Below are 27,294 nucleotides of genomic sequence, written 5' to 3'. Positions count from 1 at the left end.
TTTGCAGAGAGGAGAGCGTTCTTTTCGGACGAACTCTACAGCTCTTCGTTGAAGAGCGCGTCAACGTCGGGCCCCCAGAGCTCGAGCAGCTCCTTCCACAGCGCGGCGGCGCGCTCCCGGGTGCGCGTGGCAAGCTCCGGCAGGCTGTCCAGGATCTCCAGGCGGAGCACCGCGGACAGAACCCGGAACCGGTCTCCCTGGTGCAGCTGCGTGCAGGACGCCTGCAGCTCGCGCTGCAGGTACCGCTCGCGCCAGTCTTCGAACGCCTCGCAGGCGGTGCGGAAGTTCTCCTTCATGTCGGCGATCAACTCTCGCCGAGCTTCGGCCATTTCGTGGCGCAGCTGGTCGCGCTCGCAGCCGCCCTGTTCGGTCTTCAGGCAGGTGCGGCAATCCTCGAGGAACTGGTTGTACCTGTCACGAAGCGGAGGAGAGGGCGAGCAGTGTAGACCTGGTGTGATAAACGATGCTACACTGTGTGCATTGAACATTGCACATCCTTTCGTGGCCGCTCTAGAGTAAAGCTCCTGCAAGCAATCAATCTGAGGTCAGCTCTCTATCCACACATATTCCCAAAAGGAAACTTATGCTCCTTTCACACAAGTAGGAGAGTAGCCGTGTGCCTTGTGGCATCGGAAGAGAGGCGTTCTGAAAACAAAATGGTTTGGCTTGGTTTGCGGTAAACCAACGTCACAAAGCGGGACAGGCTATGAGGGACGCCGTAGTGATGGGTTGAAGAATTCAGTTGGGCTAGTTAGTGCTTTTGATCTACAGACTGCGACATATTACTAGCGTTAAAATACAAAGGAGAAAGAGCAGAAACACACAGGACAGACGCTAGACAGACGCTAGCGTCTGTCCTGTGTGTTCTGCTCTTTGTCCGTTGTATTTTAACGCTAGTAATATGTCGCAGTCCGTAGTGAAGGGTTCCGAATAATTTGGACCACCAGCTTTTAAAGAACCCCAGGAGGTCGAAATTTCCGGAGCCCTTCCTTACGGTGTCCCTCATAGTCTGAGTCGCTTTGGGACTTTAATCCCCCCCCCCCCCCCCAAATTAAGCCAAACCATCTTGCTTTCCGAACGCCTCTCTTCCGATGCCACAAGGCACACGGGTACTCTCAAACTTGTGCGAAAGGAGCATAACTTTCCTTTTGGGAACATGTCTGGATAGAGGCTGACCTTGATTGAAAACGCGATGACAAAACATGCGAAGACACTCGGGTGAATAGTAACTACGGATCTTCTTATAGTTAACGGTATTCCATTGTGTGATTTCGCACAACACTGAATGGTGCCAGCGACTCAAGGTGGCACTATCGAATAAACATAACTGATGTGTCCATTTCCAAAAGCACTCGTACTGCTGCTACCACAGCAGTGTCCGCTTTTTAGTGCGAGGCAAAGTGTAACAACGCCTGTGTGTAGAAATTATTACGGAGGCCTCCGCTGCGTCGTTTCTGATTGCTTTCATGCAGCTTTAGGGCGTAAAATCCCAGGGCCATACACACGAAAAAGTGGTACTCTCGCATAAACAGGAAACCTGCTGGTGAACTCTCTTTATAGGCTGTTTGCTATTAATCTAAATTACCTAAACAGTGAAATGCCTCCTTCGGCAGAGCACGGCTGACTAAAGAAATGCTTGCGAACCTCCACTGCGGGGAAGAAAGTTTCTAATTTCTTGCAACGTCCAGAGGATATTGTTATAGGGGTATAATATACAGCGCGTATATGACGCAAGTCGGCCTGTACGGAAACAGTAGAAAGAAAAATGCATGCAAAAATATGTACTCGACCGTGTACACACTGAGTAGCACTCGCAGTAAGTACTCTTACATTTCTTGAAATGGGCTGTTACAATAAATAAATATTATACAGTCTACGCAACAAGCACATGGCGAAATATGCCAGAAAGAAAACAGAAAAGTAGTCTGCAGAGACCATGGACAAAATAGACAAGTTAGACGAATAAAAGGACCAAAACTACAAAATAAACAGAAAGTGCAGGAAGAAAAAAGGAAAGACTGAGCGCAGATTACAAATGGACCAGCAAAGCCTAGAGTTGTACTTGGCTTCTCTAATACAAAATGGTTTGGTTTATCGTTTATGGGGGTTTTACGTCTCAAACCGACTTAGGCTATGAGGGACTGTGCGCCAATCAGCATGAGGCCGGCACGATGAAGGAAATGATTGATTTACTGGCTGAAGTCCTAGAACGTATGGATGGTGTGCAGACGCCGGCATGAGGAGGGAGCTCAATTCGGCTGCACTTCGGCGTCATCACCTTCGGCTGTTGGTTCTGCTCCTGCGGCGTAAGGCCGCTGCTGCTGCTGCCCATCCCTCCCCCCCCCGGTAGTGAAGGAGTCCGGTGAAGCTAGGAGCCGGAACGATACTTTCCGCTTCTGAGGAGCGACAGGAAAAGACGGCGGAGGAGGGCAGCCGGCCGGTTATGGCAGAGAAAGCACACATGAAGGTCCAGTGGGCGGGGCATCCTCTGTCAAGGCTGGTTTCAAGCGGTCGATTGAAACGGTGTCAGTGCGCCCATGAATGTCGACAACGAAGAATTTCGATGTTCTTTCGAGTATATGGAAACGGCCGTCGTAGGGGCGCTGAAGTGGCTTGCGGACAGTCTCGGCGAACAAAGACGTGCGTGCAAGTCGCTAGTTTGGATGGAACATGTGAAGACGGTCGGAGATGTGGCGGTTTGAGATGGCGGAAAAAATAGCGGAGATGCGTCACGTAATCGGTAGGGTCGGGACTTGTAGACGAATCGGTAGATTCGAAAAATTCGCCAGGAAGACGCAGGGGTGAGCCGAAGACAAGCTCTGCCGGAGTGCAACGAAGGTCTTGTTCAGTGTAGCATGGAGGCTGAGCAGAACCAGTGGTAGGGAGGCAGCCCAATGGGTGGTGTCGAGTTGGGCTTTGAGGGATGTTTTTAGCTAACGATGGAAGCGTTCGATCATACCATTGGCGATGGGATGGTAAGCAGTGGTTCTAAATCGGGAAGTTCTAAGTCATAAGGTTATTGAAAAGTGATTCAAACTCGGCGCCACGGTCAGTGGTGATGGTCGAGAGAGCCCCGTACCGGGAGACCCAGCCGCCGATGAATGTTTTGGCGATGGTGTCACTGGTGGCGCCAGGCAGAGGGAACGCTTCGGGCCAGCGAGTAAACCGATCGATGCAAGTAAGAAGATATGACTGTCCAGCGGAAGGTGGCCAAGGACCCAAGATATCGATGTGGATGTTGTCAAAACGGGCTGACGGCGGAGGGAACGAGCCGAAGGGAAATGTCGTATGCCGCTGTGTTTTAGACTGCTGGCAAGCCAGGCAGGCACGGGCACTGACGCGCACGTCCTTGTTGATGCCGGGCTAGACGTAACGTTTTGTGAGAAGATGCTGCGTGGCGCGAATTCCGGGATGGGACAGGCCGTGGAGGGCATCGAAGACAAGACGCCGAAAGGCACAGGGGACCAAAGGGCGCGGAGTGCCGGCTGACGTCTTGCAGATATGGGGACGGGGCACGAAGGGAGGAGAATTTCACGGAAAACCAGCGAACGAGGGTTCTTGCGAAGGTACATGACTCGGAATTCGGCTGCACTTCGGCGTCTTCATCCTCGGCGGCTGGTGCTGCTCCGGCGGAGTAGGCCGCTGCTGCTGCAACAGGATGCCGTAGTGAAGGGTTCCGGAAATTTCGACCACCTGGGGTTCTTTAACGTGCACTGACATCGCAGAGTACACGGGCCTCAAGAATTTCGCCTCCACCAAAATTCGACCATCGCGGCCGAGATCAAACCCGCGTCTGTCGGGTCAGCAGCCGAGTGCCATAACGACTGAGGCACCGCGGCGGCTAGTAGGAAATGTTGTGGGATACACTGGTATCCCTCCTCGTCCCCGCGCCAGCGGCGATCGTGACTTCCACGCGCGCGCTCTTCCGGAAATGTGGAGAGAAGGCACCCCTGCTACTCAGCTCATTTCAGCCCCATCACTGCTGTGACATACGGCAGCGCGCTGCCTACTGCGGAGAGGGTTCCACGCCTGAGCATGTCGGCAACGATTTGCTCTTAGGGAGGCAATGACTGAGGAGATAAAAGGAGGAACGGGTGGCGGGGAACGCTCTCTCTCGCTGCTGGCCCGCACTTGCACTGTCCCCGAGGAACCCAACGCCGGTCGACATCAACGACTTGGTGACCTACTGAAAGTCTATTTTTCTCATAGAACATTCTTCCGCAGTGTACTTTGCCTCGCGTTAGTGTAATAAACTATATCCTAGCGTGCTCTGTCGTTGCCTATTTCGTCCGGACCTGCCGTGGCTGCGACTCTGCACCCCGGGTTGGGGAAACGTGCTGCGTAATAGTAACGCCTGCGTGTAGCTGGCACGGAAGGCCGGCTGGACGCAGAGTGACAATATCTTGGCGCCCAACGTGGGGTGAAGTAGGCAATTGAGCAGTGAACTTTGTACGAGCGAGCGATTACAGTCGCCCTAACAAAGAATGACAGCTGATAGGCCCAACCTTAAGTCTTTCTTCATGCTGTCTGACCCAGTGGCACAGAACCAGGGTTCCCTACTTCACGCGCCTTTGGAAGGGTTTGGTGTTGCATATCTTGGGCGTTGCACGCGGAATAGCCAAGGGACATCCCCGGACGCGTTGGCAGGACCGAGGCCTGGTATGGGGGGCTCCACATCGGGCCCATCGCCGCTCCGCGGACAATGAAGCACTGAGGCCTCGTCATTCGACGCCATCAGCGGCTGCGCCTTACTCCGGGGTCGTTAGTCCGCAGCCTTCCGAGGTGCTCTTGCAGAACGTAATGCAGGTTATGCAGAGTCTAGCGGGTATGTTGCAAAACAGTTTGCAAGCCCCGGCCCAGGCACCACGTGTTACTATAGACTTGCCTACCTACGCGGGGGACCATGACTGTACGGGAGCAAATGAGTACCTCGACCGCGTGCTGCATTATCACCCAGAGACAGGAATCGCAGACGCCGAAATGCTCGCGCGTGTTGTGCCTGTTTCTTTCACGGAGCAAGCGGCTCGCTGGTACCGACTATCCAGCAACCGAGCGAGGACAATGAAGGAGTTCTGCACAATCTTCCGCGACGAATTCCTTTACGAGTGGTGTTTGAGGAGAGAGCTGGAGCTCCGCACCCAGCACACCGACGAGTCTCTGTTAGAGTACGTCCGAGCGATGGACGAACTTTATCGCCTCGCTGACCCTCGCGCCAGGAACACGGTGAAAGTTGATCGTGTCACGAGACAAGCGCACCAGACTTTCACGGCCTATCTGAACGGAGTCAGGTTCGGAGATTTGGTTGAGCTGGCTGCCTAGGCGAAGCGCATTCAGGGAGACATACTCTCTGCGCGTGCGTATCGGCCGCCACAGCCCGCACAGCTGTCACTTGAGCCGCGTTGCGCGTGTGATGGCAGCTCAGCGCGCAGTCCACCCAGAGCTGAAGCGTCAGCATAGTTTGCTGACGAGCGTGTCCCAAGAGGTTGGGAGTTGTCTGACCTCGCTTTCGACCCATTCAGCCACGCGTTGCGAACAGCACACACTGCCGCCGAGCTGAAGGAACCTAGGCGAGATAGCGAGGCCGACACGCGGAAGCGCGAGTGGCCCCTACCGTCCGCAGAGCGAGTTCGAGACGACCGACCGGAACGGGGCGACCAGCGCCTAGCTAGTCGGGGCCCGGGCAACCGTTGCTGCCCATGCAACCAGCCGGGGCACTTCACCCGTGGATGTGTCCCTCCACCCACTCGTGACCAAACACGGTCGGGAAACGGCCAAAGCCGCCGGTGATCGACCTTCGATCCCGCGCGGCGTACACAGAGAACCCCAGTTTGCTAGCGCCTTTGGCATGTCGCGTAGGAAGTTCTGTTGACTTGTCCGCGCCGTTCATTGAGCTAACGATAGCTCGAAATAAATTCACCGCGTTATTCGATACAGGAGCAAGCGCTACTTTGTTCGGTGACGAGGAGTTAAACCATTTCAGTGAGAACAAAATCCAGTTGAGAGAGTGCGATACCACTTTTCACCTCGCGAGCGGCACAACGCAGCCAGGAGGTGCAGTTGGAATAGTGGTTCGCTTGGAAAGACGCGTGCGGCGACAACGCCTCGTTCATCTTCCCTGTTTATCCGCCCCTGTAATTCTTGAGCGAGACTTCCTAGCCTAGACAGGTATTGCGAAAGACATAAGAAGCGGACGCTACAGGGAGCGCACGTCAGGCGCCTTGAAGCTTTTAATAATAATAATTGGCTTTTTGGGGAAAGAAAATGGCGCAGTATCTGTCTCATATATCGTTGGACACCTGAACCGCGCCGTAAGGAAAGGGATAAAGGAGGGAGTGAAAGAAGAAAGTAAGGAGAGGTGCCGTAGTGGAGGGCTCCGCAATAATTTCGACCACCTGGGGATCTTTAACGTACACTGACATCGCACAGCACACAGGCGCCTTAGCGTTTTTTCCTCCATAAAAACGCTGCCGCCACGGTCGGGTTCGAGCCCGGGAACACCGGATCAGTAGTCGAGCGCCCTAACCACTGAGCCACCGCGGCGGGGCTTGAAGGTTTTCGCGAAAGCGCCCGCGGCGTCGCAGACAACTCAGATTCCGAACGTGGCGCGAGGTGGGTGAGACCGTGAAAAATTCACCCCGCCCGCCCGAGAACTAGGAGGCGAGCGGACCATCGCCGCTGAGAGGGCAGAGATAAGGTTGCCGCGGTATAAATCTGGTCTGCCGTGCAGGGAAGGTCAGCGCACGCCTTGTTGTCGGAAGTGAGCAGCATGTCGGAAAGAGAGAAGGCACGGTTGTCATCGCTCCTCTACGAATACAACGCGACATTCACTGACCGCCTTGACCTCACTACACTAGTCAGGCACAGAATAGACACGGGTGACGCACTGCCTTGGAAGGGAAATCCTAGAACAATTAGCTTGGCTAAGAGAAAAGCACTGGACAGCGTCTTAGACGAACTTATCGACCGTGGTGCTCTTAAGAGGTCTTCACGGTAGTCTTAGCTCCAAGAAAGGCGATACTTATCGGCTTTGCGTCGACAACCGCAGACTGAATGAGGTTATAATAACAGACGCGTGCCCTCTACCAACCATTCCTTCCCTAGTGTCCAACCATGGTGGGGCGAAGTACTTTACAACGCTCGTTGCTAGCCGCGGATTCTGTCAGGTCGAAAGGAAAGGGTGTGATAAGGAGAAAACTGCTTTCACTTGTCACAGAGGCCTTTTCCAATTCAAGAGAATGTCTTTTGGCTTGGTAGGAGCACCGGCTACATATCAGTGCCTAATGGACCGTGTTCTAGGAGATGCGAAGTGGCAACATGCGCTCGCGTACCTGGACGACATCGCGGAGTACTCGAAAACATTCGAAGAACACCTGCGCCACTTCAGGGACGTCGTAGAGAGGCTGAGATCTGCGGGAATCATTTTGAACCCGAAGAAGCCACAGATCGCCGCTACCCGAATAACGCTGTTGGGGTTCGATCCCGATTGACACAGGCCGCATTCTGCCGTGCGATGATAAGCTTGACGCTCTGGTAAGTTTCCGCCGCCCACAGATCTAGCTGGTCTCAAACACTTCCTGGTAATGGCGAACTTTTATCGCCAGTTCATTCCAGATTGCGCAGCTCTGCAGGCGCCTTTGACAAAGCTTTGGAAGAGAGGCGAGCGCTGGAGCTGGGGTCACGAGCAAGAGGATGCACTGCGCAGCCTCACCAAAGTGCTCGCTGACAAGGCTGAGTTGCAGCTACCCGACCTAAACAAGAAGTTTGTGTTTCAAACCGAAGCAAGCGACCTGGGCTTAGGAGCAGTGTTGCTTCAGGAGCATGAAGGCGTTCTCCGTCCGGTAGCTTTCGCGAGCCGTTCGTTGACGCCGGCAGAGAGAAACTACTCGGTGACAGAGAAGGAATGTCTCGCGATAGTTTTTGCTCTGCGAAAGTTCGACTAATACGTCGATGGGGTGGCATTTGTGATCGAGACGGATGACAATGCGCTCACCTGGATGAGACGACTCAGCGAGCCGAGCGGCCGCCTAACGCGTTGGTCCCTGTTGCTGTAGCGTTACGACTTCACCGTGCGCTACCGCAAAAGGAAAAACAACGCTGTGGCTGACGCACTCTCGCGAGCTCCTGTCCAGTGCAAGGAAAGTCACGCGACCGACCGCCCGACAGCAGGAGAGAGTGAGGGACATACTCGAGCCGTAGCGCAAGTAAGGAGCACGGACCAACCGTTGATCCAGGGCGAGAGCGTGAACCACGTGGACTACGCGAGTCCCGTGGGGATCGTGTTCAGCAGAAAAGAGCTGCTCTAAGCTCAGCAGAAGGATCCGTTTTGTCGAAAGGTGATCGACGGGCTCCGGGTGCCGGCCGGCAGGATCGCCGCGCACAGAGTGACAGCTGGTTTTGCTGTCGATGCGGAGCACTTGGAAACAGCTGGCAGTGCTGTGAGCGCGATGGATTCGTATCTGCTGTATTCCGACGGCGTCCTGCTGAGGTATATCCCCTCCGAGAACGACACAAATGACGCGTTCAAGGTGGTGATACCGCGAGCGTTGAGAGCAGCATTGTTAAGCGTGTTTCACGTGCAAGCGAAAATGCCAGCGAATCCTGTCGCCTCGCAGTAAAAACCTGTTTCGACCCGTCGCGGCGGCTCGGCCGGCCAGAGCGTAGGGTTTCCTAAAAGCTGTAAATTTTTGCAGTGACAGCGCGATAGCTCCCCCCTCTGACCAATGACTGCACGGCGGAAAAGGCATGTGACAAGAAGAGGTTTCGTGCGGGAAAGACAATGTTTGTTTACTATGCGTACTTCCGACACGCACGTACGAACTTAAAAAAAAAGATATTGGCATGAAAATAAGAAGTAGTTAATATTTAACAAACAAGAATTCTTTATTTCTTAGCAAAATTTCCGCAATCTTGCAAAAAAAATTGCATGAACATTGTTCATGTTCATGGTTACAAACCACCGGAACCAACCGCGAGCTCGTATTCTTTACCAGCAACACTGGGATTCGCCGTGGCAGTAAACGCTCTGAAGCGACGCATGTGAAACGGAACCTTGCGAAAAGGATCGCCGCGCGGAGCCGCTGGTCGCTCAGTTCGCTCAATCGCTTGCATGTGAAGCGCCCTTTACAGTAAGTTCTGTCGCTTCGCTATCTGGCCAGGTATGAAAAGGGACGTAATACGCTACGCCCGCTCGTGCCATGTGTGTCATGGGACCGTATCACTGAGTAGGAACGAGTTCTTGCTAGTGGTCGCAGATCACTTCAGCAAGTGTGTGGAACTTTCCCCCCTCAGAAAGCTGACGGCACGAGGGTTCATGGAGAAGCTGATGGACGTATTCACCAGGTTCGGTTTCCCAGAGCAGTTGATGACGGACAACGCGTCCTACATCACTGCCAAGGTGTTCGTTGATTCGTGCGCTGCACTCGGCATTAAGCACAAGAAAACGACCACCTATCATGCTCAGTCGGTCCCCACGCAACGATTCAATCGCAACGTTAAGCACATGCTTGTCGCGTACTCTGAGAGGCACTAAGATTGGAACTCCTATCTGCCGGAGATCACGTTTGCTTTGCGTTATATACAGTTAACAGTTCGACTAGGTATGCGCCGTCTTCTCTCAATCTGAGAAAAGAGCTGCTAAATCCGATGGACCGGATGCTATCGGACAGCAGGAAGACGCCAGTCGCTTCGTCCGCACGAGCTGAATACGCGACGCAGCTGCGCGCTAAGATGACGGAAGCCTTACGCAAGGCTCGCCGCAACCTGGGCACTGCTAGGGCACAGCAGAAAGCACAGTACGGCCGCTCGCACAGGGGTGTTCACTACGAAGTGGGCGACCTGGTGCTTGGACGCCAGCTCGTTCTCAGCGACGCTAGCGAACAGTTTGCGGCCTCCTGGGCGCCGAAATTGATCGGGCCGTTCCGCGTGCGAGAGAAACTTTCCTCGATCATTTACAGGCTCGAGGACTAGTGGTCGAAACCGACAGGCGGACCGGTGCACGTATGCGACCTGAAACGTTACGTGCAGCGAGATGAGTGGTTACAGGACACAGCCCGACACGCGCCGCAGTCGGATAACGAGCGCTGCGATCAGCCGGCGAACCACGCGTCCCGGTAAAGTTGCGCCTTATAGGCAGAAGCAGATCTGCCTGCGCAGCCCAGAGCGAGGGCGCGAGCCTGCAGGCAGTCTCGTCAGGTGCATGAACGTAAGGGCCGCTCATGCCAATCACTGTCACTCAAGACTGCCTTGCGTTAACCCTCATGACTCTCGTGAAGGTCGAACAGCGACGTAGCACGCGCTGCGGGAGTTGGATACATGTGTGGACCTTTTTCGGCACAGATGGAAAAGAAGGGCACATCAGAACGGCAACGTTCATCACTAGCAACTACAAGGCACCATCACGCTTCGGCAACGCGCCGCGCCCAGGGCCCGATGCTACGCCCCTCCCGCGACCTACAGTCGCCACCCTGCTGTAACCAGGACGCCCTGCTACCTGCCACACCGCATCGGAGCTGCCCACCTGCCGTAGCCCCATCACCACCGCAACCCTGGGCACTCGCCTGCTGACCAGGTATGCCAGGGCAGCCCAACCGCTGCCCTAACTATAGAAGCGCTGCAGCCCTGGCCCCTGAAGCCACCAGAATCCAACACTGAATCCAACCACAGTATCCGCAGAATATGGCCACAGAAACCAACTTTTTTTTATTCATGGGAAGCCACCGGCCCTTCAAGCGTTAATGGCTGTGATGCTCCCCTTTTATTTATACCTTTTGCTCACTGACTATACCAGCCAGATTCTGCACACGTTGAAGTTTAGCAGTCAAATTTTTCAAATTGCGGATTCCAGAAAACGAAGGCATACTTCAAAGTTAATGCGGCGATTCTGTAAAAAAGGGGGGTTAAATACGGAGCAAACGTTTACTCTATCGAAAGACGTACTTCATAGAGCGTACTCACCTGCCGTTCAGGTCCACACGGAGCTGATCGCACACCTTTGTCCACCGCGACTCGATGTGCTCGAAGATGGTAGTCATCTCCTCGCTGATGATCATGCGACGAGCCTCTGAGCGTGCACCTATGCCCTCTTCCTCCTCGGCGATAGGATCCAGGATGCTGTTCACGATGGCATGGGAATCGCCACCGGCATGTGCCTGCAGTGCATTTAAAAACATTTGCAAAAAAATTGCAAGATTTCGTTAAGGCTTCCTACTCCGTGGTCAATGCCAGGTCAATTCCCCAATACAGCGGTTAGTGGAATGCCACTCGGCTTTCGATTCCGGCGTCATTTTCTCTAATTGCTCTCGTAATGCCAACTCCAGATGCAAATGGTGCCAGCTATATATAGTTAAAGCCGGTTGGGAGAACATATACTGCGTTGCCGAGTCGTGTAGATAAGCGTCATCATAAAGCTTGGAATATTCATCCTCTTGGCCTTGTGGAAAATGCGTGAATTATCTGAATACGCGAAATATATATGGAACAAGAAGCATTCGGTGAACGTACATTTAACTTTTGAAGACTAAGGAAAAGAAATGATGGAAACGTTGGACGCTTCGCGGAAGCGGCTCCACCATATCCGGCGGGGTGGCTCAGTGGTTATGGCACTCGGCTGCTGACCCGAAAGACGCGGGTTTGATCCCGGCCAAAGTGGTCGAATTTCGATCGAGTCGAAATTCCAGATGCTCGTGTACTGTGCGAAGACAGTGCATGCTAAGGAACCCCAGGTAGCCGAAATAATCTGAGCCCTTCACTGCGGCGCCATAAAAGCCCATAAATCCAAATAAAACCAAGCATATTCACGAGCTGACTGTACAATGTTTCATTCCTGACAACAACAGATTTTGCGAAAACGAATACCTGCACGCACAGCTTGAACTATAAAGGTCTTGCCTGGCTCTTAAGCCATGCTGACCTGCCAATAAAAGCCTGTAAGGCCGAAAGTAAAATATTTGTGCATGGTGCTACCTACACGTTAATTCCTCGCAGTGTTTCCTCGCTCCGGCTTTTCTTCAACAAAACTACACCAAGTAAGCAGTTCATTCGCAGAGTTCCGCTCCTATGTTCACAACGTAGAAGTGGTTTAACTTTCTTGTTCGCTTCTGCATATATATACCACGGGACTGTATTCTATAACTGTTTGTTCCCCATTTCGATCTCTGTCATTGGTTACTCAACTATATACGCTTCTTTCAAGCGTCTGGGGGAAGCGAACCTACCATTGGGCGGTTGGTGACCGGACTTCACCACTACGTAGTTGCATTTCGCAGCCAATGGCAGCCATTGATGAGATCCGGTCGCCAACCACTTTCAATGGTCGCGTCGCTTCCATGCAACCGAAGTTTGAAAGCCGCGGGTATATCTTAGTGATCAATGACAGAGGGCGAAATGAGCAAATCGAAAATGGACAGATTATGTAACACGCCACCAGCTGTCTCAACGAAGAATAACGAATTCCTAAAAGTAAGGGTTTCGATACGGAAAGAAAATCTTTTCAGGACGAAAGTGTCCGCTGCGGCCGGCGTTATTTCCTCTACATATAACCTAATTATTTATCTTAGCAAGTGAAGCTCACTAAAGAGCTAATTAATTAGAGCAATCAGTTGGTTAGTTCGGTCACAAAGTCTCATGGTTAGTCACTTTCAAAAGTAGCGAACACATAGTGGCCGATTACTATCCTTTTCCTTGCACCAAGTGACGAAGTAAAAGAATGCGCACAGTGTGCTCCAACGGGCCAGGGTGTTTTAATTGGGCGCCGTACACCTTGAACAGAGAGTTTTTAAACGGGAGTAAGCTGTCCTCTAGTGGACTCCCTTTAATAAAAGGGAGTGCATTAGACTTCCATTACTCCCATATAGGCGTTGTGTGTAGAGTGTAAGCGCTGCAACATGTCATCAGTGGACGTTGCGTTTGCATCGAGCTTCCTGCGCGCTCCTGCGCACAGTTAATGGCGGCTCTGCGCGGAAAAAAGGGCTCTGCGTCATCGCGCTACAAAGCGGAAGCCAATTAGTTTTACTACCTATCAAAATTTTATCTGGCATCATTTTGTTCATGGACTGCGTTTTTATGGAGGAAAAACGCTCAGGTGCCCGTGTGCTGTGCGATGTCAGTGCATGATAATGATCCCCAGGTGGTCGAAATTATCCCGGAGCCCTCCACTACGGCACCTCTTTCTTCCTTTCATTCACTCCCTCCTTTATCCCTTCCCTTACGGCGCGGTTCAGGTGTCCAACGATATATGAGACAGATACTGCGCCATTTCCATTCCCAAAAAATCCAATTATTATAATTATTATTCATGGGTTCGAAGTGACCTCGGCACAAACCACCAGACAGTTAATTAGAAGTAAACAGAAAATTTGGTTAAATAGCCACCTAATTACAATGGTTTTTCCAAAACTACATCCGCTGAAGGTTGTGCTTGAAAATATTTCCTTCCGATTTCAAAGTCGCTGGAAGTCGATTTATATTTAATAATAATAATTGGTTTTTGGGTAAAGGAAATGGCGAAGTATCTGCCTCATATATCGTTGGACGCCTGAACCACGCCTTAATGGAAGGGATAAAGGAGGGAGTGAAAGAAGAAAGGACGAAGAGGTGCCGTAGTGGAGGGCTCCGGAATAATTTCGACCACCTGGTAATCGTTAACGTGCACTGACATCGCACAGCACACGGGCGCCTTGTCGTTTTTCCTCCATAAAAACGCAGCCGATTTATATTTCGATATTGCTGTAAAGTTCGCTGAACACCGCGTATAACAATCAATTTCAACACCTGGTAATACTGCTATTTTGCTCTTGTACTCTGTATCTAAATATCTATTCATTCAAATTTACCCAAGTAAAACCTGCTTATAATGACGCTCTTTTGGTAAGATATCAACGTCATTATCAGCATGACTACGTCCACCGCAGTGCAAAGCGTCTTCCATGTCTCTCCAAATAAACCTGCCCTTTGCCATCTGTGGCCACTGTATTCCCGCAAACTTATTATCTCAGCCAACCATCTACTTTCTGCCACCCCCTGCTACGTTTACCTTCTCTTGGAATCCACTCCATTACCGTTAACGACCAGCGGTCTGTTGCCACCGTATCCCCGCAAAGTTCTTTAATTTCATCTGCCCACCTAACTTTCCGCTGCCCCCTGTTACGCTTGCCATCTCTTGGAATCCACCCCGTTACCGTTAAGGAGAAGCGGTTACCTTGCCTTCGCATTACTTTCCCTGCCAAAGCCCATTTCTTCCTCTTGATTTCGACTAGGGTGTCATTAACCCGCTTTTGTTCCCTCACCTACTCAGCACTCTGCTAGCTTCCGGTCTCTTAACCCTTTTCGTTAACCTCCATGCATGCTTCTACCCCATAGGTGAATACCGGTAAGATGCAGCTGTTATGTTAATTTTTCTCTTGAGGGCTATAGGCGAGCTGCTCTTCATGATGTGAGCATACGTGCCATATGCGTTCCGCCACATTCTTATTCTTCTCATGATAGGGATCAGCGATGACTGCTTGCCTTATGTAGACGTCATGGCAGGTAGTTACCGCTACGCTGGGTGCCAGATTTGAAAGATTCAAACTTTCCCTTGAAACGCCTCCTTTTCGAAGAGAAGCATTGTAAGCACCATCAACATTGTTTCACTTTCACCAAAATGACCAGTAGTCATTGCATGACACAAAAAAAATGAGATTGGCACTCTACGGCGTCAACTGCGGGGACAGTACTAATTACCCTATGCTGGAGGTGATTTAAGCGGCTGCTGTTTTTTACAGGGTTCATTGGCGCGTAAGCAACCGAGGTTGTCATACGACAACTGCACGTTTATTGTACGTCTTGTTTTCCATTGAAAATTCATGTCTTAGCGTCACTATAACGCCTTCAAAATGTTGGGTCCGTGCTGTAAATTGAAGGAAAATAATACAATCTTATTCTGTGAAAATACCACCAGCAAACCGACGGCACGCGTACATCGCCACTGCTGAAGGTTCTGTGTAAGTGGCATACTCTAGGTATTGAGTGCAGTTCTAAGTTTAGTAAGAAGGTTACCAGCTTTAATTCTATCACTTAGTAAAAAAGCTGCCTATCGAAGAACACAAGAGAAAACTTCCGCCTGTGAAAACGTATTTCTGTAGAATTTCTGTGCATGAACTTAGAGCAGATTTTCTGTAGTATTGTGCTGTTCCTTAGAGTAGCAACAGAACCACTACAAAATCTACAATACTAGTGAAAGTCAGTCACTGCGAGAAAAGAAGAAAATATTTTTTTTTCGAATTTCGGGCACAATTCTATAGTTTTTTTTTTTCGACTGGGTTTGCATTTGAAGAGGCCTGTTTTAATGAAAGCTCCTCGTATCCGAAATTCATAGCCTTCTGGGCAAAAACATAGACGGCATTCGTCTACTGGAGTTATAAACAGTATAAAGAAACGAAGCGTCAACTTTTCCTGTTAAAAAACATGTGCGTAACTTCCGCAGAAAAACTTTACTCAAACTGTTGCAGAACTGATAGACGCAAGAATGTGCACAAAAAAGTGCGCACGTGTTTGTAGTGACGATCAATGTTTTGTTCCCTTTGAGCCGATGTACACACATGTTTAGAATGTTTGAGGAGCGTGCTCTTCAGTGCTTGAGCGATATCTACAGTTTGCCTCTGGGTTCGCGATTAGCCTGCCTGAGCGTGCTGCCATAGGCACCTAATTTAACGCGTGTTTTCTGCTTTCACATAATGCGTTAGATATTAGAACACAAAGATCACCACGGGGTATTCGCCTACGACCGCAAAATATATATTTTTATCGCGCAAATATTGCTTTCTGCATGAGAGGGTTAAAGAACAGAAGGGGCAGTTAAGAAGCAGGGTCTGTCATGTCCAGGAGGACCCGACCACAGGCGTTAGAGCAGCATAAACCCGGATACTCCTCAACGCCACGTCCTCACGGCGAGCTAAACCGCAGGGAAGATTAAATTCACGCTGTGGAATTCAAGCACGCGTGGAGCGGCAGACTAATTCTTTTTTAGACACTGCGGTAATTTATAATTCAATTTCTTTGCTCATGTTTTTCGGTTTCAGTTTCTTCCGCCGAACGATGGCTGTGACGTGTAGTTCAATTCTACATCAGTGATGCGCGGAAAAACTACAGTATTAATGTTGATCCGTAGTTTTCAGACCCTAAAGCATTTAAAGCAGAACTCTTCAAGATCTATACAACGAACGCCGAGTTCGCTGTTATATTGCCGTTTTTCCCTGCCGCACGTGACGTAAAGTTCTACTACACGTCACAGCCATAGTTCGGTTGATGAAACCGAACCATTGTGAAGAAAATTTCAATTAAAATGTGTTTAATGGTCGTAGGCGAACACTACGGGGTGCTCAATGAATAAAAATCTCTAAGGTATCTTTGGAAAGAAGAAAACACGCAAGCGAAAATGCGGTGTTTATAAAGTTATTTAACGCCTCGGATTTCAGAGGCCGCCTTTCGCTTTTCGCATTGTTCGCTGCCGGCATAGCGTTGCTTTATAACTAGAGGGAGAGCTGGCGGCGCTACAATTCAACCTATGTGCATAGGCGCAGGAATGCCGGTAAGATGACGTTTCTTACTTGCCTTAGCTAATCTTGGGCATAAAAAGTGGATTTAGCCGTAACAATACGAATCTTCTCGAAGTAGTCCTCGAAGAAATGCTGTAAAAGCTTCCTTATTACCCTAATACACAACTTTCACTTGGGTTAAATCTATTGAAGAAGCGAAAAACGCCGTATTGAATGAATTTAATTTGCGCAAAGAGGTGAGAATCGCGTTCCAACTACTAATTTTGAGGTAGAATCCACGCTTTCGGCCTGACACTAGCCAAGCCAAGAACGAAACCTCGTCTTACCGACATTCCCGCGGTGGAATAAGTGCTGTTTAAGAAACACGCATAGGTGGTGGCGCCAGCTTTCCCTCTAGGTAGTATTTAGAAACTACGGCGGCCGGGGCCTCAGTTTCTAACAGCCGAAAAAGCACTGCGTCATGTACGATGCGCGCAGCCACTCACAAATAGTGCGTCCGGCAGCGAAATAGGCGCGCAGCAACAGCCGGCCACGGAAGGCGACAAAAGGTAACGGACCACACTCCACTCGAACCGAGAGGCCAACGGCAGATGTCGCTCGAACTCTCTAGAAAAGTTCGTCGACAAGCGTGCCATCACATATGATGCATCAGACTCGTCCGACGCGGCAGCTTCACTGTGCCAGCAATGTTAATGTGCACGTACCCGAAGCAGCGAGGAGAGCGGCTGCGCTGTGGGTGGTGACGGAGTCGTCGAGGTTGGCATGGCGGGAAAGACGCTCTCGAATATGGCGGCTCGGGAAGTGGCAGCCATGGCGCGAGGCGTGTCCCGGAGCGCCTCGAACAGCGTGTCCCGCACGCGGGCCAGCGCCTCGTGAACGCTGCGCCTCCTGTCGGCGGGCGAGATCCGCGAGGTGTCAGCGCCGTTGAAAACTGGGTGTGCTGGGTGCCCCTCTTCCCTGCGTGGTACAGTGCCAAAGATCTGTTATGCGATGATGCAGACCCCATTAATTAGAGTGCAGCGATTGATGCATGCTTATACCCTGCCGTCGTGCAACCTTAACATGCCGTCGTGCTACCGCAGGTGGAGGAGGAAACAGGTGAAAAGAGAGGAGTGCAGAAACTGTGTCATTAAAAGAAAAACAAACAAATCACTATTATGACCACATGATTAAATTTAAGTTATACACATTAAGAGATATAATTAAGCGGACATGTGAAAGGAACAGTGACAAAAGAGCCAGAGTCGGCTGTATGCGGAAAAATCTATCCAAGGAGGTTCGAGTGGACGGTTCCATTTGTACAATGAATTACATTTTTCACGAAAAATAATACTTCAATAAATTGCTCATTAAAAATTTCTTGCTGATGGCGGGAATACCAAACTGGAGAGGCCGCACTGATTTGACATAACGTGAAGTACATAAGCGCTCTTCCGATACCGCGGTGTGATGGCGAACTTGCGTTTTCGGCTACAGCGGTAGCTCTGGCATAAAGAACTAGAAGCGGGACAGTTTGGTCGAGATACAATAGCTGTATCTTACCGGTACTCGCCTATGGGGCAGAAACGTGCAAGCTAACGAGAAAGACTTCAGCTTAAGTTAAGGACAACGCAGCAAGCCATGGAAAGAACAATGATAGGTGTAACGTTAAAATACCGGAAGCGGGCAGAGTGGGTGAGAGAACAAAGGTAGCTTAATGACATCCCAGTCGAAATCAAAAGGAAGAAATGGGCTTGGACAGGACATGTACTGCGAAGGTAAGGTAACCGCTGGTCCTTAAGGGTAACGAAGTGGATTCCAAGAGAAGGCAAGCGTAGCATGAGGCGGCAGAAGGTTAGGTGGGCGGATGAGATTAGTGAGTTTGCCGGCATAGGGTGGGCGCAGCTGGCAGAGGACAGGGTTAATTGGAGAGACAGGGGAGAGGCCTTTGCCCTGCAGGGGGAGGTAGTCAGGTTGATGATGATCATGGTGGTTATGCACTGAGCGACACTTTAGCATATACTTAGTTATCGTAACGCCATGACAACACATACGCCACGAAATCAGTGTTCAGTTGCGGGTATGTCCGGCTTCAACTCATTTTTTCTTATCGACCGTCCATATTGTAAGCGCAGGGCGTGAACGTTCAGTTCAACTGGCGCCTCTGTGGGAGCTTTTGTCGTGATGTCCAGTCCAGCGCCTGGCCGGAAATTTTAATCAGACTTCTCTTCTTTCGCTTTTCCTGCAGTCCATTCTGCGTCAGTTCCAGTCAGTACAGTGCGCTGTATCTACCTCGTCACGTCTGTAGCCACCAAATACGCACGAACCGGCTAAGAAAATTCCAGAAGCCACAGCTTCAGCCAGCCAATCAGAGGCTAACTATTAAAGCATCCCGCACTGTCTGGCGTGATTGCTCGAGTGACGTCATATACCGTCATATACAATGACGTTTTAAAAATTCGGCACGGAATCGGCGGGTGCCAGTTGTAGCCGCCACTTCTGTACGCCAGTTTTGAACCAGGAGTAAGTTACACAGGCTTCAAAAGCGAACCATTTACTCAATTTCTGAATGCAGAATAAAGACCAGAGCATGGTTTTGATGTAATTAAAAACGGTACCGCGTGAAGGAGGCCAGCGGTCGCCAAACTAGGAGATTGTGGGTTCAGATTCAGCCGGCAGCATGTTTATTCTTCTGCTTTCGAACCAATTATCTTTCAGCGATAAAATATGTACACTATTATTCCCTTACTGATCAACACCGCTATTAAAACAATTATGTACATTACCCTATGCTTCTTGGTGCTGTAGACTGTTGGCTTCCTTCATATGTGTCATAATAATCCCCTCATTTCCATTCCTTTGTCTGCTCAGCAGTACCGTGTATTACATGCAGTCTGCAGTTAATGGTGCCAGCGTGCAGTTCCCGCTGCGTAACTGTGAGCATGGCTACGGTGGAAAGAAAGAGCGCGGAAACAACGTCAAGTAACTACAATGTGCAGAGGTGCTTTCGGCGTTTTCTTTTACCTCAGAACAGCGTGTAGTCAAAGCGATCCCTGACTGCACAATTCTGTTTTCGCAATTAATATGAATGCACAGTTCGAAGTCGCGCAAGTTTTAAAAACATAACAGTTAACACTGCTTTTGAATGAAATAAAATTTTACGCCTTGCATTGGAATGCCTGGCATGCTTTTAAAAAATTAAGCCTTTGGAAACTTACTTGCTGCCGTCCTCTATGCTGACGTTTCCTTCATCTTCGAAAGCTTGCACTGCGGACAATGAATGAGTAAAGTATTATGAATCATTGAAGCAATGAAAATGCGATAGAAGGAGTCGGTCACCCAATTCACTCAAATTTCTGCATGGGTCGAGCTCCAAAAGCACATCTTAAAACGACGGATGTATAAGGACCCGTGTCCAGGTAAAATGTTTGTAGCTGTCACCTTGCACCGTTATAACAGTAGTCTCTTTTTCGCCCCGTGGTATAGCGGAAAGGAAAGTTAAATGTTGTTTATCACTTCACAAGAATAGTATCAGGGATGAGCAGCATATATACAATATAATACTCTGCACTTCATTGCTCATCTCCGAAGGAAAGAACAGGTTCCTCACGTTGCTCGCAGCATCGTTCCAATTTTCAGCGGGCAATGTAACCCCTAAACCATTATAATTAAAGGGTTGGGTTATGGGAGCTTAACGTCCCAAAGCGACTCAGGCTATGAGGAAGGCCATAGTGATGGGCTGCTGAAAATTTCGACCACCGAGGGTTTTTTAACGTGCACTGACATCGCACAGTACACGGGGCTCTCGAATTTCGCCTCCATCGAAATTCGACCGCCGCGGCCGCGATCGAACCCGCGTCTTTCGGGTCAGCAGCCAAGCGCCATAACCACTGAGCCACCGCGGCGGGTTATTATAATTAGAATCGATGCTTTGAATTATATTAGGCTATCGAAAAGGTAAGTCGGGGCGAGCACTAAGCGGCACCAGAAGAGGCAATGTTAGTATAGTCGGATACAATTTAAGTCTGCAGTGAAGCTCACGACTGACTCACAGATTTCCTTCAGGACAAAAAAGTATAGCCCGTTGTTAAAACTTTTCTTGTTACCTAAACAAAAAACTAATCACAAGGAAAATAAAATTATAGAAGCTAGAATGTTGATAAATCGCTTCTTTAATATATTGAAACGTTAAAAAGCTGATTTCGTTTAGTATTACAATGGGCCAGCGGAGTAATACAGTACGCCGCGGACCGTGGCCCAGTGTTAGCAACTGCTGTTTTTTTTTTAAGTTGTATCCTACTATAGATGAGCAGGATTTTGAGGCCTGCTATCGGCGTTATTCGGTTTCGCTCGCTACATCCGGAATTCGAAACTTGTAACAGAGTTGAATGAAGCATGGTCCTCTCGGTCCAAAAATGCGGCTTGCACCTGATGGATACATAAATATTTTTAAGGCCTTAAGGTGCGTACAGGGCTTGACTTATGGCGTTGAACGTCGTAAAACAACGGGTGGGCAACGGAATAAAGCGTAGTGAAGGGTTCCAGAATATATTTTTTACCATTTAAAGCTCTTTATCTCTGTGCTGTCGGCCTGGTTCCAAAAAAATGACATTCTCTACTTGCGTCATGCCAGTTCAAGGGGTGCAAGTGCATACAAAGACGAGCACCTTGCCGCACTGTATTTACCAACAATATCAAGTATGCACAGCCGCTATCTTTGCAGTTCGCAGCGTTTGTGTTACTATGCACCACAACAGCAAAAACTAGCAAAAAGGATGCCACGAAACCTGATAAAACTGCAATTAGACATTGGTGCGATAACTTCGTTGATGACGCACGAGACAGCGTGTGTCGTAACAGGCAAATTGACTGCCTAGGAATCGTACTAAGCCATTAACCAATATAATTGGCACCCCAGAGCAATAGACCAAAGCTGCTCGCGATGAGCTCGACACACACGGTCGCTCTCAACCTGCTGCTGGCCGCTGGCCACGTTGAAGCAGCTCATAATGCCCGAGGCGGTTAGTAGCCACGTAAACAGGCAACGATTGTAAAAAAAAAAGAACAGCGGCGTGTCTCCGGTGATACAGGCATTCCGAGTGCCTACCACAATATATAGATTCTCTCCCTCTATGTCGTTGTTGCATTCTTGCAAAGTACTCAAAAGTGCAACGTAACAAAACACTTAAAAATCACTTAAGTTGATTAACGCCCGCCGCGGTGGCTCAGTGGTTAGGGCGCTCGACTACTGATCCGGAGTTCCCGGGTTCGAACCCGACCGCGGCGACTGCGTTTTTATGGAGGAAAAACGCTAAGGCGCCCGTGTGCTGTGCGATGTCAGTGCACGTTAAAGATCCCCAGGTGGTCGAAATTATTCCGGAGCCCTCCGCTACGGCACCTATTCTTCCTTTCTTCTTTCACTCCCTCCTTTATCTCTTCCCTTACGGCGCGGTTCAGGTGTCCAAAGATATATGAGACAGATACTGCGCCATTTCCTTTCCCCAGAAAACCAATTATTATTATTATGATTAACCGTTTTTCTTCCTTTACTGGAATCATTCTCCTGCATGCTTTGGTTGCACTTATACTGTAGCAAGCGTTAACAGATGGGTACCTTTCTGCAATGTTGTATTACGAAAGTTCTCAAAGATGTCCTCAAAGGAATTGCATTACCTCAATAATTGCGTTTTATGAGCTTCTCGAGTTCGTCTGAACTGTTTGCAGGTGGTAATTCCACGGAATGATGAAGCTGTGGCTGGAGGCAGAGATCACCTGCTGCTGCCAGGAACACAGGAACTGCCTTGAGTTCCACCCCTGGCTACAACCAGGCAGTTCTAAAGTGCAATTGCCATTCCAAAAACACCAGCTTGGCATACGATTTCCGCGGCATCCTTTCTCAATTGGGCCGACATTCTTGAAAGACTTTTCGGACACCTTCTCGTGCTGCTTTCATACAGAGTAACACAAACACTATTCCTATCGCTACTCAAACGACCTTGTTGAAGCCGTAAGGTTTCATGGAATGGGAAGAATTCATTGCAGCAACAACATTTCTGTTCGCCAAGGCAAGGAATCATGACAGAGGCCGCGAAACATGGTGGCAGCACTTTCGCATTAAGACATAGTTCTGGCTCGGAGAAGGCAGATGCTGAGCAAAATTCAACGTGTCCTCATTAAAAGTGTATAGGCACGTAACTTTTGGGTGCGCGTTTTCTTGCTTGTAATGATGGGCAAGGCATTGATATACATGGATCCACATCCGGTACTCTCCTACCAGCGCTAAATAATTTATAATCACATTTCTTTCCCGTGCTGTTTCGGTTTCAACAGCCATATGAAGACTGTGACGTCAAAGAGTGGTTTTGTCATGTGAGGCATGAAAAAACTGCAATATAATCGCTGCTTTCTCATTAGTTGTCATTCCTGCTCTTGAGGAAGGCTGCCTTGTAAGCACTGTATTGAATTAAAACGATGAAGCAGTGATTATAAAACCACTCATTGACGTCACAGCCATCATTCGGCTGTTGAAACCGAAACCAAAACAGCATGACTGGTAAAATATGATTATAAATTTTGTAGTGACCGTAGGTAAATACCACATGGTGATTCATGCGTAGTAATGTCCTTCGCATCATAGTAGAGAAAAAAACGTGTCACCAAAATTAGGTGCCTAAACTCCTTTAACACATGTCAGTGTTCCGGCTATCTATGCACTCCGATACACCAATATGGACTGTCCCTGTTGGCAACATAAATTTAATGTGCGCACACGATATCGCAAGCTAGGCCACGTCTAATACCATGAAGCTTATTCTGCTACTCACCAGAAATGTGTGCGCTGTTCGGAGTCCCTTGGAGGCTGAGAGTGACGGGAGTTCCGTTAGGAACGCTGGCTCCAAGCTCGTGTGAACATGTCTGGGAAAACACCCTTTCGTTCGACGTCTGGAGGTGGTCGACGCTGATCCCAGCTCCTCGCGGTGTGCTCCTCTGCTGTTCGTCTGTGCGCGCCATGTCAGTCTGCACAGAGACGGAAAGGAACATGAGGCGCAAAGAGCTACTAAGAAAAACTTCACAGGACGATCAGACATCTTATGCAAGAATTTTGCGAAAGCATTTGCAATTACCCTCGATGATTACTTTCCGATTCTCCGACTCTTCGCACACGGGTCACACATGTCATGTGACCTTCTCTGCCCCGCCCTCGACACCCACACGGGAGAAAGGAGGTCCCGTACAGGTGCTGCGCCAGTAGTGACGTGCGTTGTTTTCCGCTTGCCAAAGACAAGTGCATTTGAAAAGCACACTTCTTTCGGGGGCCAAATGAGCCACAGCGGCGAGGGTAACAGGGTTATAGCAATTATAAAACTAATATCCCCAATACGAGCAATCTGCTAAATGTTTAAAAGTTAGAAAGTTCACTATGAGGAATTACTTAACAGCTTAATAGTAACATTCCTTGCCTCTTTTCTGATGTCCGCCAAAAGAGATATTACTATGCCACAAAACTCAGGTTCATAACTCAAAAAGATTATTTTTGAAAAATTGGCAGGGGGCCTTCCTAAACAGGACTGCGAACCCAGTAAAAAATCTAGTTGCATAGGTGAAACGTGTGAAACAGTTTTAAAAATGCACAAAATTTCAAAGTGACAAGTTATGGATATCGAAGTGGCACGCTTTAAATACCTGCGTCGCTCTGTCGGTAGTGGTCGGCCGAGAGCACGGACACAGCACAGTGACGTGCACGTGCATGTCATCGTACTTGTGGCAGCCGCAGCTAGTGGCGGACACTACTGTCAGAGGCTGCTTTTTCGACGGCTCTCCGGACGCCGCGGGAGAGGAATCCTCCACGGACTGGGTTCCCTCTTCCATTGCTGGTTCCCTCTTGTTGGCCGCAAATGTGGTCAGCAACTGCTGCCTCAGCTCCTCCCTCAGTTGGTTGGGGCCGGCAGCGGCTTTCGGAGTCCGGCTCATTGCACGGTGGCTACAAGTCGGGTGCTCGAGTACCTGCGAGTGGTCCTCAGCGGCGATGGTGAATCTGCTAGGTACTAGCTTGGTACTAGCAGGCGTTCTCTGAGACTTGACAACTGCAGCGCCCGGTAAAAAGAAGTTATTAGTTCTGACCCAGAAACCTTTGCTAATAACCACATCGTTTCCCAACACCCGCAGGGGTATCCCCAGTTAATCAAATACCGAAAATGGTTAGCGTTCATGCCGACTAGTGAAATAAGTCACGGTGGAAACCTATTCGGTGACGCGTTCTAGAGCTCACAAAATGACTGCCCTACATTAAACAATGGCTAACATCGATTACACTTAACTCAATCTATAGTAGAGCCAAGCGCAAAAAATTCCAGGGGACCACCAAAGATGCTGAGGGTTCCCGCACGAGTTAGCCAATTGACTGGCATATGAGGCGGTTGAGCATCTGCCTTAGCAAACTTGGGATATAACGTGGCAGAACTGGTGTATATAACGTGTGCGGTCGCAGCTATAAATCACGCTGCTGTTCGATTGAGTGACAAGCCACAGCTGATGCAGGGGTATTACAGAGGGGCTGCCAAAGCCCTGCATCAGTGGCTTTGGGAGAGGCTTAAAGGTTAATATATCCTGTTGCGCAGTGTGGGTGATAGGTCTGTGCGCTTGGCTAGGAGGATAGTTATGAAATTGACCAATGACTCTACAACAATAGGCGCTGTAGGAGTGGCGCGAACAGCAACGCTCGTCCTGAACAGTCATGTTCCATTTGGGGATTTTTCCCTTGACGGGATTTGAGGGGCAATTAAAAGAAAATTTTTGCGCAAGGTCAGCAAATGTAAGAACTGAAATCGTCTCAATTTTTCAAACTGACGGAGTTTTCAAGCTGGTGCAGCGAATAAAGTTACCAAACGGAAATTTTTGCTCCAAAAGAGGGAATTTTCGCTTACGCCAATGAACATCAGGTTCTGAAACAAAATCTCCAGTTTTGCGCTGGCAGAGATAAACTCAGTTTGAACCGCATCGCTGCTGCGATCGAGAAGCCTCACTGAATTCTGAGGTAAGCCTGAACCAGAGTGGTGCCATAACGCTGGTGCAAAAAGACGATTTCCAGTTGAGCACGCGTTCCATTGACAAGCTATGAGGCTCAAGCAGTCTCGGCAATTTCGAACCACCTTCGATTGCTAATTAGAGGCTGACGCGAACTTGCACCTTCATTCGAAGCCAGTGCTGAGTAAACCGTTCCTTTATCGGGCGTTACGAGAGCAAGCTCCCCGCAACTGCGCTTCGTCGCGCTGAACAGACGGATAGCACTGTCCTGCCTACTTCGCCTAGAGAGCATCGCCCGCGGTGAGGGCGTAGCCTCAACCTCTACAGTCAAAGTAGTTCGCCCTCGGAATAGGCAGCGAAGCTCTGCGAAAGACAAAGAAAGGAAACGACGGGCTCACCTTCTTGCGTCGACTCGCCGCCACAAAAGAACAAAGCCGTTCGATCGCGCAGCACTGGCAGACTGCTGCGCGTGGACAGCGCTGGTGCTCTCGCGATGCTCGCGCGATGCTCGCGCTCCTCGAGCAGGGCGTAGAACGAAGAATTGGACGTCGAAGACGAAAACGGTCTGAGAGAGTGTGCGACCGTTGATGATGATGATTACCTAACGCCAAGGTGGCATCTTTACTAGTTTTTTTTTACTTCTTTGAGGAAGCCTGCAGCATGCTTATGCGGGAGGGAAAAAACAACGACTTCACATTTAGAGCTCTGTCAAGTCCCAGGTCAGTGAACCCGAGTCTGTTTTAACAATGAACCCTTAACAAGACAAGAAAGACTTATTAAACAAACTGAACTAAAGGCGACATTCAGTTCATTTTCTCAGATGTATCACAATCATTTTGAGACACATTGTAAGCCGTCTACAACAGCTGATCTGCTATCTGAAGGTAGGTCATCTGGAGGAAACGCCGCCATTCATAACTTCTGTTTCACTCTTCACAAAACCGCTTGGTGGGTCAAGAATGAGTGGTTCACTGTCATCGTCATTGCCACATTTTATTTGAATTTCACTTCAGTCCACACGAAACAAGAAATGGCTGGCGGTTTAGCATTACTAGGCACAATATATTGTGCATTAGCACGGCTCTTTGCAGGCAGGTGGGGGGGGGGGGCACAACCGTCACTACTTCTAAGCTCGACTGTGGTGTCCACTCACCCAAAGAGCCAGTTATGAGCCTTGATTTCCTCAAAATCAACGGAGTCTAAGCCTTCCGTTGGTTTTGCGAAAAGAAGACATGCATTACTGCCTCAATGTGTAGGCGGACGGTACCGCCTACTCAAATCGCGACTGAGGTGTCCACTGACACCGTGAGCCAGTCACACCTGGAGTTGCCGGGTTCGAACCCGACCGCAGCAGCTGCGTTTCGATGGAGGCGAAACGCAAAGGCGCCCGTGTGCTGGGCGATGTCAGTACACGTTAAAGATGACCAGGTGGCCGAAATTTTTCCGGAGCCCTCCACTACGGCCCCTCTTCCTTCATTTCGGCGCGCTTCAGGTGTCGCCTATATGTGAGAGAGATACTGTGCCGTTTGCTCTCCATAAAAGCCAATTTTCTAAATTTCCAGAATCTTGCGGAATTTGTGGCACAAGTGATTCCCACGACTGTGAACAAATCTTGTATTGCTTTAAAATCTACTCGTCTATTCAGAGGTGGTATTAAGCTTTTCATCTCCTCAAGCAGCGCACAGTGTTGAGGAAGTTTTAGGCGCCATATTTCAAGATTTACGAGGACACTTTCGGCGGCTTTGCTGTAATACCAGCA

General features: G+C 49.6%; 1 protein-coding gene across 2 annotated transcripts; it reads right to left on the bottom strand.

Moving 5' to 3' along the window:
* On the bottom strand, positions 1 to 26,617 carry LOC144093901 (uncharacterized). Of its 2 annotated transcripts, none has more exons than XM_077627650.1 (7): positions 25,934 to 26,617; positions 24,195 to 24,595; positions 23,336 to 23,528; positions 19,730 to 19,778; positions 17,237 to 17,489; positions 10,954 to 11,147; positions 1 to 411 (listed from the first exon to the last, which is right to left on the bottom strand). In XM_077627650.1, the coding sequence occupies exons 2-7, from the start codon at positions 24,480 to 24,482 to the stop codon at positions 36 to 38; spliced, it is 1,353 nt and encodes a 450-aa protein (XP_077483776.1). In that variant the 5' UTR covers positions 24,483 to 24,595; positions 25,934 to 26,617; the 3' UTR covers positions 1 to 35. The 2 variants fall into 2 exon arrangements, with proteins under 2 accessions (XP_077483776.1, XP_077483777.1); XM_077627651.1 differs by having other exon boundaries at positions 24,195 to 24,515.
* Between the last annotated feature and the right edge of the window lie 677 nt (positions 26,618 to 27,294).

The sequence above is a fragment of the Amblyomma americanum genome, chromosome 6 (genome assembly GCF_052857255.1).
Source record: "Amblyomma americanum isolate KBUSLIRL-KWMA chromosome 6, ASM5285725v1, whole genome shotgun sequence".
Taxonomy (NCBI): domain Eukaryota; kingdom Metazoa; phylum Arthropoda; class Arachnida; order Ixodida; family Ixodidae; genus Amblyomma; species Amblyomma americanum.
This window is presented reverse-complemented; position numbering and strand designations above follow the sequence as displayed.